Genomic DNA, 13,905 nt, shown 5'->3' on the forward strand with positions numbered 1-13,905 from the left:
TACTCTTTTATATTGTGAAAGGGCTTTTTATTCATATATTTTAATTTGTTTTTCCTTAAGTTATTACAGAAGCAAGAAAAGCATAATAATGTATTAAACTATGTTAACAAACCTGAATCCAACGAGATGGACTTGGGAGGTTTAATGGGATAGAACACAAAAGGAAATATGGCTCCAGGAATCTGATTTTGTATCTGATTGGAACAATTACAGGACAATACACTCCGGGTTAGAAATGTTTTCACTTTATATAAATTGCAATGTCCTAGTTTACAATTATGCTAGCTTCATACATTTGAAATTCAGAATTCCCCAAACAAAAGTCTTAATACTGTATATAGAAGTCAGCAGCTAACCATCTCATTGGTTTGTCTATCAAAATAAAACTTCATTTTAAAATTTGAATTTTCATACATTATTTAAGTACAGCCTAATGCTGATATTTTTAAAACAAATATGTCCAAATGAAGTCAGGGACACTGGCACAAACTTGTGGTTTATATAAATAGATATATTTAACATTTATATTTACAGCAGACAAGATAGTCAGGAACACAGGAACATCATGAGGTAAATCAAACAGCATACAGAGCACACAGAAGAAAAAAGTGGTGAAAAAGGGAAATTCCCCCTTTACACCCACAGCAACCAATGATAGCTTAGATTGCCTCATGAATAAGCCAGCACTCTCCAATAAACTACAACTATGTGCTCTGGCCCATTGTACACTTTACTGTTCCAGCTACTAAATTTAATATCCTAACAAAATAACAGGAAATAGTGTTTAAAACTATACATATATTAGATGATTTTCCACTATCTGTTTTTCACTATGAATGTGGGAAATCTGATATACCTGTATTCTATAGATTTGAACTCTGAAAGAAGCCTGATGTTCAGATGTACTATATTGTACTTTTAAAGCTGGCAAAAAGCTTCGTCTCACAGGAAATTCATACGGCTGCAATATTTTCATGTCATTACCAGTAGGAGTCAAACAGACCTGCTATAAGACAAAATCCAAATTTTAATTATTTTTTTAAATTATTCAAAGGTCATAGCATAATTCAAATTAAGCACTTTTAAATTCCATATATTTCTAAGTGTACTTAGCCTTTCAACTGTACACAATTGTAATGACAATGTTTTAATCTTTTATCCAGATATGCTAACCACTTTGTTTTAGAATTAACAACTAAACCTTCTTTAGGGTTACTCCGAAGTAATTGCAATTAAATTCAATGGAATCTCATCTTTACCAATAATAGTATTCTGAGACAAAGCAGACTGCCAGAGACTGAGACATAAACATTTTTGGCTACAATCCTGCCTCACTCAAATTTAGTTACTGAATTTAGCAATGCTACTTCCACACAATCTTACCAAACAGAATAGGGATCAGCAAAATAAGAAGTACAAATATCTACCATATTGATTTGAAAGAAGAGAAAATAGGTTAAGATAGAAGTAAGAATGTTGAAGAAGTCAGCACTACACTTCTTAGTGATAATGAAAATTTGGACAAGTGATCAATGGGTGGAATAAGTATGTTCATGTTTAGCTCTGTTCATGGGAGCCACATGTACTGTATGATGCTTCATATAACAATCAAGTTGTTGTCACTGCTAACCAAATGGAACGAGATAGCAATGAGGACACTGAGTTTGTATGAGTTACAAAATTCAACTGAAACTCAGGATAATGTTGAATGATTACTTATGTACTGATTTACTTATTTACATAAGGGCTATTTTTGTAGCTTATCATATGGATACTTCCAATCCAAAGAAGAATTATTGAAAGACCTTTATGATTGTAGATGTTTGAAGAAATGTATAAATTTGGAGAATCATAAAATAAATAAAGTTGAATGGAGGAAGCTGCTATGATAAAATGCTTAGTCTGGGAGTTCATAATTAGCTAGAAAACACACACACACACAAAGATGCCCAACGGCAACATATTAAAATAATTAAATTAAATGTTTTAATGAATTAAAATAAAATAGTTATTGATCAAAATGTTTATAACCCACACTATCTCAGGAGATTCCAAGATAGAATTTGATAATTAAAAACATCCAAGAAACAACAAAAAACTATTCATCCCTGGACTTAGAGAACAATGAAAAACTACTTAAGGAAAATAAAGGGCTAATGCACGCTCTTTGGGAAAAACAAAAAAAATTTTTTTAGAGGATACAGAAAAGTTTATGGCCCTTTCAGTTTGCATAAAGTTACAGGAACACTTCCCTCCATAAACTTTTGTCTACTTCCAGAATGTTCTGAACATTGTTCTAAGACCAGAAAGGAAAACTACAACAGATGAAGATAAGGGATTTTATCGTCTCTCTGAGGCAGCAAGAAATAGTTATATTCCATAACTTTATTAAATGAAACTTACCAAACCTCTGCTATAGAACAAATGACATGTATGACATAACATTAGCAGGAGAGACAAAAGCAAAAATGTGTACAAATGCTGGTATAAACACAAACAAAAAACTCTTTAAAAAAACTTCAATATTACCGGAATATTATCATCAAGGTCCACTACTTTATTTTCTGTAGGTGAGTTATCACAGTATTCAATAAACTCTTTCTCCAGCTTGTCAGTTTGCTTCACGCTTAGTGGCTTCCATCTTGACTTTTTCTTGGGTTTTGTCTCCCAAATTACATCAGAGCTTGCAAGTAAATAAAAAAAAAATTATTTATCAAATTGTAAAACTGTGATAAGCAATAAAACTGCATTAAATCTTTGAGATTTACTAATTTGAAAAAAGTCTTCAATTCCAAAAGTACTTCATATTTTAAAAAAAATTGCATTAAAACTTTTTGGAAATATAAATTATTCTACAACTGAGCTGGTACCTGTAATTGTGCCAATAAATTATTATTACTTGCCCATAACAAATTTAAAAGCAGCATATGTGGCAAAGTTAAATTGTTTGTGCATAGTTTATTCAGATAGAAGATAAAAATCTGCAACCCTTTCAACATGTATAAAGGGATTCTAGGTTACAATTGGACTCATGATAGTTCCTATATATTACTCTCACTTCTAGAGTTACAGAACCTAAATTACAACATTGAATATAATTTACTATATAATATACATTACTAATATTAAGAAAGATTTTAAATTTTATTTTTTTCATTTTTTTCAAATATAAATGGTAAATTGAATGAATATATTAGTGTTACCTTGTGATTCCAATGTAAGCTATTTCCTGCTTTAAATAGTTATTTACTAAAGAAATCCCAACATCTTGCAATGATACAATTATTTCTTGTTCTGCTAATTCCACTTTTTCACTTTCATATGTCATTTTGAAAACCTTTTCATCTTCAGTGAATAAGATTATACGCTGCAAACCTTCAAAAAATGAAACTATAAAAATGTGCTTGGCTCCCACTTCAAATGGTGTCATCAGGTCCTAAAATAATGAGATAAATATTAATTATCAGATATTCTTCAAAACTCAGAAAAAATTTATTTCCAATTTTGCTAATGTACAAAACTCCAACTGGACCATGTTTAAAGGTGTATATGGTGTATTCCTGCAGCAGGCAGGGAATATAGCACTTCAGGATCTCCAACTTCAAAATGATTATAAAGAAGCTGTTTAGCTAATTCACAGATTTAAAATGTTGTTTTAAAATTGTTGAAATATTTTAAATGTCAATTGTTTTATATATTGTTTGTTATATGCTACTTTCATGAGTTCTATGGAAATCTGGTATATGTATATTCATGTACATATGTATGCAAGTGCATATACCGGCACACACATATGCACAAACAACATATATACATAAAATAATGACAGTCTTGTGGTTATCAGCAGTGAAGCAGACCAGTAAAAATATGCTGACTTTTCCATTCTTAAATAACCAGAGCCCAAACAAATTCAGGATAATCCAAGAACAGTTTATTCTGGACCTAAGGCATTCTGAGAATGCTAGTTTATAAGCAAGCCTAAGAGGAGATTAATTAAATTAAACTAAAATGAAGCGATTTACATAAGATTCTCACAGCTTAAAATAAACTAATCTCTTAACAGGGGGGGGAGACATTTATTTCTTCACTGAAGTTACAGAGAATTAAATTATAATAACATGTAGTGCAACTTATTAACAATGTAGATTTATTATTATTATTATTATTATTATTATTATTATTATTATTATTATTATTATTATTATTATTACACTTTTTAAAGCTTCCAGAGGTTAATCTTATGGGGTATGATTGCAATTAATAAATACACTCATTATGAGTATATCATTCTACTATTTAAAGTTTTATACACACGTACAGTATGAACTATATCAAAAAGTATATGTGATGCACTCTAATTTATATTCCATGAACCAAAGGATTATGAAAGAAAAGTATCTTTATCAGCAAACTGACAAATTTACAGCATCAAAACAAATGATATTATAAAAATATTCTGCTCCAAACAGAGTGGGTTTTGGGATACTGTATGTAGAAGGATATAAATGTCAAAATAAACTAACATGGTTTAATCATTAAATTATAAATATACTTCTGATATATCAGAAAATGTATACTGCATGTATATTAGACTTTATAGCAATTTAGAATTAATTTCACCAAGATGCTTGGAGATAAATAGTAGCACCTCTCTATAATTTTTACATAATCACCTAAAGATAAGTCCTATGTTTGTTGTTTTCAGAATCAACGCCAATGCTTTCCACAATCTTAATATATACACCAAAGTTTGATCTGTCTCACAGCATGCTATGCTATGTGTGTTTGATTACAAAGTTTTTCCAACATAACCAAATGCAAAGTCTATATTCAGTGTTATTCAGGAGTTATTTTAAGTATATATTCTCAAAGCAAGACTTAAATGTTGCCAGTGCTTATTAGAAAAGCCTTCATTCTGAATGCTCTAGAGACATAATTACAGATGATTTAATCAACTAAAGAACAGTATCAGTATTAACTAGTGTCTGTGTTGTCCAAAACAAGTATGGACAATGACATAAATTAAATACTCTTATCCAGATAAAGCTACAAAAAAATCATCGAAGTAGATAGGGCCTCATAGCTACCATCTATTAGCTAAAGACTTGTATAAACTTACCAACAGATTAATTCTACTTTATTTTAGGATCACAGCACATTGCTCAATTTATTCGATCCTAGATTTCCATTATCCTTCTCTTCCCACCCATTTCCTGCATATTTGCTGCTAACTGTATTGATCCCAATTGTATTCTAAACATTATCTCCTATAAAAACTAAATTCTTTGATTGCTAAGTATTATACTGATTTGAAACATTATACATACATCTTTCTGAGTTATTTCTTCACTGTTCTTTCCACATTTCCATTTCAGTTTTCTAGAACCTACAGGATCTGCCCATGTATACAGTACTGCTTTATTTGGTTCTAAAGTTTCTTCCATTGAAATGAGAGAACTGCAAACAAGAATAGGAAAATCTAGGTTTCAATGCAAAATTCATCCTCACCAAATTTCTTATTATCTTTCTTCCAAAGCAATTATTTTCCAATGTTATTAAATTTCTGTCAATTAACTCTGAAAACTCAATTTAAACATTCCCATGTTACACTGTTCAATTTGAGTTTTTAAAATTAAAAGCTTATTAATGTATAGGTAGACTTAACAGATTCATTTCTCAAATATTTATATTTCACTGTAACTCTGCTGCTTCATATTGTATGTAGAAAAAGTGACAGGTTTATGATAGATTGCAGAGTTTGTTTTATTTGAAAAACTATTATTTCATTTTTGTTCAAACAATAACAACCAGTAAACAGAATAGACTAATTTATCAATTGTGTTAGATGCACTATTAAAAAGGATATGGTTAAATACATGATCACTATTTATTCATACAGCATTAGATTTTATGCTGCTTACCTTTAACAGTATACAAATAAAACATTGCATACATACCTTTGTCCATATTCGATTAGTTCTTCTTTGGTGTGATTAATTATAAGGAATGGGGCGGCACCATCATGGTAATTAGAGAATATAATTGTTGTTGAATGTTCAGCTAGAGTAATATCCACAATAATGCCACCAAGCTACCAGATATGCAAAGATAAAATGATACATAATATGCATATTACATTGACAATTCGTTCACTTAATTCAAAGATCTCAATGTTTCTGATCCCAAATTAATAGCAAAATAGTGAATTATTACTATTATTTTAAAACATGGAAAGGGGTTCATGTTCCCCAACCCTTCCAAAATGCCAAAACCTGGCAACACATTTTAGTTCTATTCACTCCAACTATATAGACCAGGCAGGGAAGATGAAAAGTTCAGAAAAATGTATTCATCTCTGATCTTACCATAAAAATAATTGTATTAATTGAGGACATTCAAGTGATGATGGTAGGTTTTAAAAATGTAAAGATACTCACACACTTTAACATGGTTTTAAATTAAACAAATGTATTTTACCTTAAGCTTATGAGATCATATCAAATAAGAACAGAAGAATATTTGGAGAACAGTGTGTCCTTATAAAATTTAAATAAAAAAACTTCAATATTATACTAAACTTTATGGCAAACACACCAGATTATCTTTAAAGTCTTAAAAAAGTAAGGGAAAAGGAACTCATTGAGTTAGCTTGGAACTTCTTATGGAACAGTTGGGCAGCCAAAGAACATATATTGCCTTCAGCACCCCTGGACTACACACTTAAAACTGACATCAATATCATCAAATTTTAGCCACAGAAATGTGGTCAGATGGTATGGACAAGCATAGAAAGAGGGAGCAGTTTGACTCTTTTGACATTCCTACTCCCAACTTAAAATACTCCACCCAAAACCTTCAAAAAGCAGAAAACTATCAGCTGTACCTACTAAAACTGTGGCATCATCAGCCTACTATTTATCTGTTTAAAATGTAGGCAAACTCATTCTTTTCTCATTTAAAATTTATCTCTAAATACTTGCCTTGTTATCTAAGTGAAGTAGTAAGCAATTTTCTTGTTTATCAAGTCGTATAACTTTGGGTGGAATGTAAGAATCTTTTACTCTAACCTGCAACTTGCTGTCATTATTCTCAGGCCAAAATGGAATACACTGAAATAAGAATGAAATGCATTTATAAAAAAATATATATCATAGAACGATAGCTATCAAAAAACAGTATTTCTTCTTTACTTGAATATAAATATATACAGTATACAAAATCTTGAAAGCCAATGGCTAAATATCACTGAATGCTAGAATACAGCCCAATAAAAATGTTAATAATTGTTTAAAAAAATCACTTTTAGAAATTTGTATGTGTGAAAATATTTCACATACTTCAATTTATAATAATACAGTAAATAGAATTCTAACTGCAGTTTTTAGTAAATGGTAGCATAAAACTAGAATTTAACTAAAATAATAGTACTACGTTGTTGAGTATGCTAATTGGGAAAGTTAAAGTTATATGCAAAATTTCACTGTTTTAACTTAAATTGGTGGAATTAACTTTGGGCAGTTTGTATTCTTTTAGTCACAGTTATTATAAGAATAGTTGATGACTTCAATAGTCATTGCCAATTTTCATGCATTTTTTAAAACTTTTATCCAAAATCAGGAGATTTTGAGGCAACAATCAATGAATCAAATATTACACAATTTTTAAAAGTGTAGAAAAAATACATATAATGGTATTGTAGAATTTGTTTCGAATCAGCACTTTAAAAATAGGACATTGTTGAATAAAAGCTAAAGATGCAAAGAAACAATTCATGCATAAATGTGAAGTTCAATTTTTTACAATAGATATAAAAACTTAAAAGATTTAAAAAACTTACTTGTTGGAAAAGTATTGGTACCCAATTTTCATTGCCTTCTTCAGCTACTTCTAAAGCATGTGTACTTCTATTTGTGATCATTGAAAAAGGTGTGAAAGTCACTATTCTAGTGATATTAAAGCTGCTATTATGTATAGTGACACCAACCTGGAAAATACAAAATTCTTTAATATAAATCACTCTCATTATTATTAACAATGTCCTTATTTTTTTCCTAAATAAGTTAATATTTCTGCAAGAAAGGATATAATTCACTCTGTAGTGAGTGAATAAGAACCAAATAAATTCTGCAAAAAATACACGTGATGAATTATTTTGCTTCCAAAGACATATTATACCTATACTAAATATCAGTTAACAAGTTTAGCATTATCTAGTATAGACTGACAATAGCTTTTTCCAAATTCAGGAACATTTTGTCCATGTTGCACCCTATTTGTAGATTGTATGAATTAAATTTGTTATCTTCAGCATCTAAAATATGTAAAATACTAAGCATATAAAATATTAAGCTGTGATGCTTACCATTAGCATTCAGGCTGATTTAAATTTTCCCCATACAGTAGCAGGATAGACATCTGCAATACATTTGCTGATAACATATCTAAAAGCTATTGCTTATGGCATTAAAATTTGTGACCAGGTTTAGTCTAAGAGATAAGTGAATTGTGCGTTTGTCCTAGGCAATGAAATGAAGCAAGTGCTAAGCCCATCCAGTAATTTTGACTGTATAAACTGCAATGACTTAGAATTACAGGACTAATTCTCTACAATCTTTTTTCAAAGTATTCTACAATTGTCTGGATAGTAATTAAAGCATTAAATTCTGTCAATCAGCTTTAAAGGATTTTTTAAAATTTCCAATCTGAAGCTTTTTGTTCAAGATTTTGAAATATTGAACAAAACTGACATGAAATGCAGGGGATGGGGTGGCTTGAATATAGCTAAAAACTGAAATGCTCTGGAAACTTATTTGGAAGTCAACCTTGTTAAATGAAATAGAATTTTCTTTAAAGTAAACAAACAAAAATATGGCTGCAAGAAAAATACAATAAAACTACTTACCTGGTATTCCTTTTTGTGGCTCTTACATTTTACAAAGCCATGACTCCCAACTGTATCCAGGGAAAAATGATCAGAAAGTTCACTCTCTGTCACCATGAGCTGAACCTATAAGGAGGAAACTTGTTATTCAACCTTTATTATGAATAGAATTAAAAAAAAGAAAAACAGAAAAACGGTTAATATTCTTAGTTAAATGAAACCTGTAAAATATTATTATTTTGAAGTGCTTTATTTTCACATTTTAGTTAACCAACCATGCATTCTTTAAGCATACTCCAGTTCATTTGCTAGTTATAACACTAAAAACTTTTGGGGTGCTAAACACTCTCAAATGTTCATTTGGCTATTTCAAGAGGGGGGATTGTTCCTTTGTCTCCTTTCTTACACTTCAGTATAGCAGCCCACCTGTAACAGCAAAGGAGGCATGCTGCGGGACCTGTCAGTCAAGGAACTTTGGTTGGAGGGGTCCAGGAGAAGGGCCTTCTCTAGTATGGCTCCTACCCTTTCAAACATCTTACCGCCTGAGGAGAGATCAGCTCCCATCCTTCTCACCTTCCATAAGGGTCTAAAGATCTAGCAATCCCACCTCCTTCCTGAGCATCCTGCTCCCTCCCCATCTTTTAACTATAATTTTATCTTTGATTATAACTCATTTTGAAATTAGATGGATGGCAAATAAATTTGATAGATAAATAAATAAGTAAATAAATAAATAAATATTAGGCTCCCTGAAGACTTCCTCCTTTGGCTGCTTAAAAAAAGCAGTAATCTATATGATAACTATCTTATAGAGTAAGAGTTGAAGGAAAGTTTCAAAGTTACAAAACATATAATGCAGAATTAACTGTTTTTTTCTTAAAGTATTATAGAATAGGGATCATATTCCTTACTTATTGATACTCTTAAAAGCCATATTTTTTCAATGCCATGTTAAAAACCAAACACCTCTTCCTGTGTCCTAAATATAACAATGTATTAAAATATAATGATCATTAATACTGATTTGTAACATTTTTATAATAATACGTTTCAAAGTACTGAAAAACTGAATATGATAAGGTTGATTTTATAAGACTAAAATCAATACCTTGTTATCATGGTAGAAGTGCTTAGGCTGGTAAGAAAAGAGAAGTGGCAACTTGTAGTCAGGTGGATGTTTGCGATGAATACCATCGGCTTTATACTGCAACATTCGACCCGTCTTGTTGACCATCCAATAGGGACTGTGAATTGCTATAATCACTTGTCCTGTAGCATATGTCACATGGATAGCTATATCCAAATCTGTCCTATCCAGGTCACTAATGCATGAAAATGTGATGAAACTAATTTCTTGCTGATTTGACTGGATGCAGTACTCAGTAGTCCAATCTTTATCAAGATAATTAAGTAAATGAAATTCCAACTTGGTCTGATCCAGTAATGCATTATGAATCTGAGCAGAACATCCAGCTTCTAGAGCACTGCGTGTGGTACTATATCCCTATGAAAGAAAAGTTTCAGTACAGTTATAAAACATATAATCAATACACTAATTCCTGTATATGAAAAGGGAATGAAATGGAAAGCTGTTTGCACTGAAATATGACATCTGAAGTAATTACCTTAGTATTTTATTGGGAGATTCTGGTAATAATTAATAATAAATATGGAATAAATGGTAAGTTAAAAGAAATTGTATTATTGAAAAACACATATTTCCCCACTTATTATATGGATTTTTTCTTTGACACTATGATTAATAACCCTATTCAGTTTATTCTTATAAAACTTCTGAAATGTTTTGAATTAGTAACATTTGTATTTCAAAATGCTGTTTCAAATTTACTGATCTAACTGGAAAAGTTCTGTCCTTATTTTACCAGGATGATTCCAAAATGAACTTGTTTCCAGTAATATCAGAAATGCATCAAGACACTTCCAGTGATGTCAAGCTAGCTCTTTTTGGACTCAAAAATAGCTCTTCTAAATGGAAAGCTTCAAGCTGAAAACATTTCAATTATATTCACCAAAGCGCCTGAAGGCAGGACAAAAAGCAACGGATGGAAACTAATCAAGGAGAGAAGCAACCTAGAATTAAGGTGAAATTTCCTGACAGTTAGAACAATTAACCAGTGGAACAACCTGCCTCCAGAAGCGATGAATGCTCCAACACTGGAAGTTTTTAAGAAAAGACTGGACAGCCATTTGTCTGAAATGGTATAGGGTTTCCTGCCTGAGCGGGGGGTTGGACTAGATGATCTCCAAGGTCCCTTCCAGCTTTTTTTAAAATAATAATGATAATAATAATAATAATAATAATAATAATAATAATAATAATAATAATAATAATTATAGAAAGTAACTTTTGAAGGATTTGAAATAAATATTTAATTGGGTAGTATGTAGAATTCTTTAAAATCATATTCTGACTAAGCATTTACCTACTTGCATATTTATTATATCAGTGCAAACATATAATTGCAATTAAGATACCAAAGATACCAGATATTTATCCTTGTGATCTAAAAAAAACGCTCCTCAGATTACGTAGCAGGCCAGCTAATAATTACTTTACTAAGACTAACTGAAAAAATACTAGAAGCTCCAAGAGAATTTTCTATTGTATTTAGTGTGCACGTGGCAGTAATTGAATTCTGGACATAGCCAAGCATATTTTGTGGGGTGTCAATGTTATTTATTCAGTGAAACTGAGGATATATTCTAAATTATAAGCTCCAAAGAAAGAAAAAGGGAATTTAGGAAAAAAAACACACTACCTCTAAAGAATAGGCAATCTGATATGGAAGTAGATTGCGGAGAATAACAGAAGACCACAAATGAACAACATATGGTAAATCCCACTGATCATCTGTACATGATGAAGTTATCAAAGTATCTTGCATTGGAACAATGTTGATAATAAGTGGGTGATTAGGTGATTTTAAAGACCGGCATTTCTTCTGAAGCAATTTGTCAAAATTCTTCACCATTTCATCAAAGCTAACACCTTCACTCGATTCATACTCTCCAGAAGTTTCATTTTCATCAATTACTGGTCGAAAAAACAGTAACGACCTGTGAATAAGACAATAATTATTCTTATTTCCCTTTTCTATTAAGAATAGTCAAGATTTCTACCCAGATTCAGACAAACGAAACTAGAACAAAATATAATTAGAGGGAACAAAAAAAATGAACAACAAACTGCATTCAAATATATTATAAATGTAACCATTTTGGATTATGGGTCTTTTGTGCCTTATTAAGTAACATCATTGCAACTTGGTTGACAGGTTACCTATCTTTCCATTTTGTCTGCCTTCTGCAAGCTTAGATGATGGCCTATGGATAGATATGGTTTTCCAAGTCATCAATGCTTTCGGGGAGAATAGTTGTCATAAAATGGTAGAGATGATAGAATGGCTCAATAGGAAGATGTTATTATTTTCTTGTGGATGTATATCATTAATTTATAATCTAAGAGAGATCTTCCAACCAGCAGGAAAAAATAAGAACACTCAGTGAGTAGCTTTTTTGGGGGGGAATTAAGATTAGAAAAGAAAAACTTAAATAATTTTGACTTACAAGCAAAGACTGTGATTAAGAAAGTTTTAAACAAAGGAGACAATAATTTTAGAAAAACAGATATTTTTTTTATTCTTTGACAAAATTGCCTTTGTCCAATCAACTAGACAAATGACTGAAGCTTCATAGGTATAGTTTATTGTTAAGTAAGAAAATAATTGGTGGATTTTACAAAATTAAGAAAGTATGGATAATATAAGCCAACACCCCCACCCCTTGCTCCCTGCTCTCCACTAATCCATCTTTTTAGTTATCATATTGATGTATTTATTCTAGTTGTCTTCTTTTGACATTATTTTATCGTTCTATTATTTTACTTCTATTCTGTTTACATATTTTATTTTTCGTCCTTTTTATTACCTATCTCATGATGAGATAGATGGCAAATAAATTTAATAAACTCTATGACTGTATCTATGTCTTGGTGGACATACAAAAAGTTTAAAAAATGGATTCAAATATACACATTGCTACAGAGGATTTAAAATATTAATATTCAATAAAAGCCAGAACCTTTCCTTTTAGGACAGATGGACATAGTTAGAAAAGAGCGATAGAAGATTATGTAAAAATAACGGATTATAATGTACAAACGATGGAAAGATTTAGCACTACACACCGTGGAGGAATGGTTAGTAAATTTGACAGAACTTGCTGAGATAGCCAAACTGACTTCTTTAATTAGAGAAAGATCATTATAGTATTGACATTCATCAATGACTGAAAACCCCTAATGGACTTTTTGTATATATATAAAAAAAGAAAATGATTTTGTGACTTATGGTTTTAATGATTAGAAAGAATAGGTTATAGAGGGAATTATGATGTAATCCTAGAGAAAAAGAGAGGTTTGATTAGAATTGTACGTATTACTGTCAAGAGGAAGATTAGAAGCCGTTTCTTTATATTACTTTTCATGTTTTCTGTTTTTTCTCTTTCCTTTTTTGTCTTTTTTCTTTCTTTCCTTATTTTCACATTTGCTACAGGTAACTCTCAATTTACCATTCATTTGGCAACCATTCGAAATTACAACAGCACTGAGAAAAGTGATTTAGGACCTGGTTTTTGAGAAGCAAAGTCAATAGAGGAAGCTAGAATTGCTTAATAACTGCATGATTCACTTAAAATTTGAAGTGATTCATTTAACGACCATGGCAATAAAGGCTGTAAAATTGGGTGCATCTCTCTCTCTCTCTCTCTCTCTCTCTCTCTCTCTCTCTCTCTCTCTCTCTCTCTCCGAGCACCAGGGAATATGATAAAATAATTTGGTTTAATATTAAAATTACTAAAATTACTAATAAAATCAATTAAAACGCCTAGCTTTCGTCAGCTATCTGCTGACGTCCTCAGGGCTCAAGATGTCAGTCCATGGGAGTCACTTTTGTAGCTTGACTAGCGTGTGCGCACGGCTCCTTGACCTCGTTGTTGGGCCGGTC

The 13,905-nt window shown here is 31.0% G+C and overlaps 1 protein-coding gene across 1 annotated transcript in view; it reads right to left on the reverse strand.

The window, feature by feature from the left end:
- VPS13A (vacuolar protein sorting 13 homolog A) overlaps nucleotides 1-13,905 on the reverse strand; it is a 118,347-nt gene that overhangs the window by 28,502 nt on the left and 75,940 nt on the right. Inside the window, exons 47-57 of the mRNA XM_015812644.1 lie at nucleotides 11,662-11,959; nucleotides 9,990-10,385; nucleotides 8,903-9,007; nucleotides 7,838-7,984; nucleotides 6,981-7,109; nucleotides 5,958-6,091; nucleotides 5,328-5,457; nucleotides 3,204-3,436; nucleotides 2,530-2,683; nucleotides 857-1,006; nucleotides 113-194 (exon numbers count right to left, since the gene is read on the reverse strand). Coding sequence (XP_015668130.1) covers nucleotides 113-194; nucleotides 857-1,006; nucleotides 2,530-2,683; nucleotides 3,204-3,436; nucleotides 5,328-5,457; nucleotides 5,958-6,091; nucleotides 6,981-7,109; nucleotides 7,838-7,984; nucleotides 8,903-9,007; nucleotides 9,990-10,385; nucleotides 11,662-11,959 — 1,958 coding nt within the window. The remainder of the gene's footprint in view (nucleotides 1-112; nucleotides 195-856; nucleotides 1,007-2,529; nucleotides 2,684-3,203; nucleotides 3,437-5,327; nucleotides 5,458-5,957; nucleotides 6,092-6,980; nucleotides 7,110-7,837; nucleotides 7,985-8,902; nucleotides 9,008-9,989; nucleotides 10,386-11,661; nucleotides 11,960-13,905) is intronic.

Source organism: Protobothrops mucrosquamatus, unplaced genomic scaffold (genome assembly GCF_001527695.2).
Source record: "Protobothrops mucrosquamatus isolate PMUCROS unplaced genomic scaffold, P.Mucros_1.0 scaffold_64, whole genome shotgun sequence".
In the NCBI taxonomy this organism is placed as follows: domain Eukaryota; kingdom Metazoa; phylum Chordata; class Lepidosauria; order Squamata; family Viperidae; genus Protobothrops; species Protobothrops mucrosquamatus.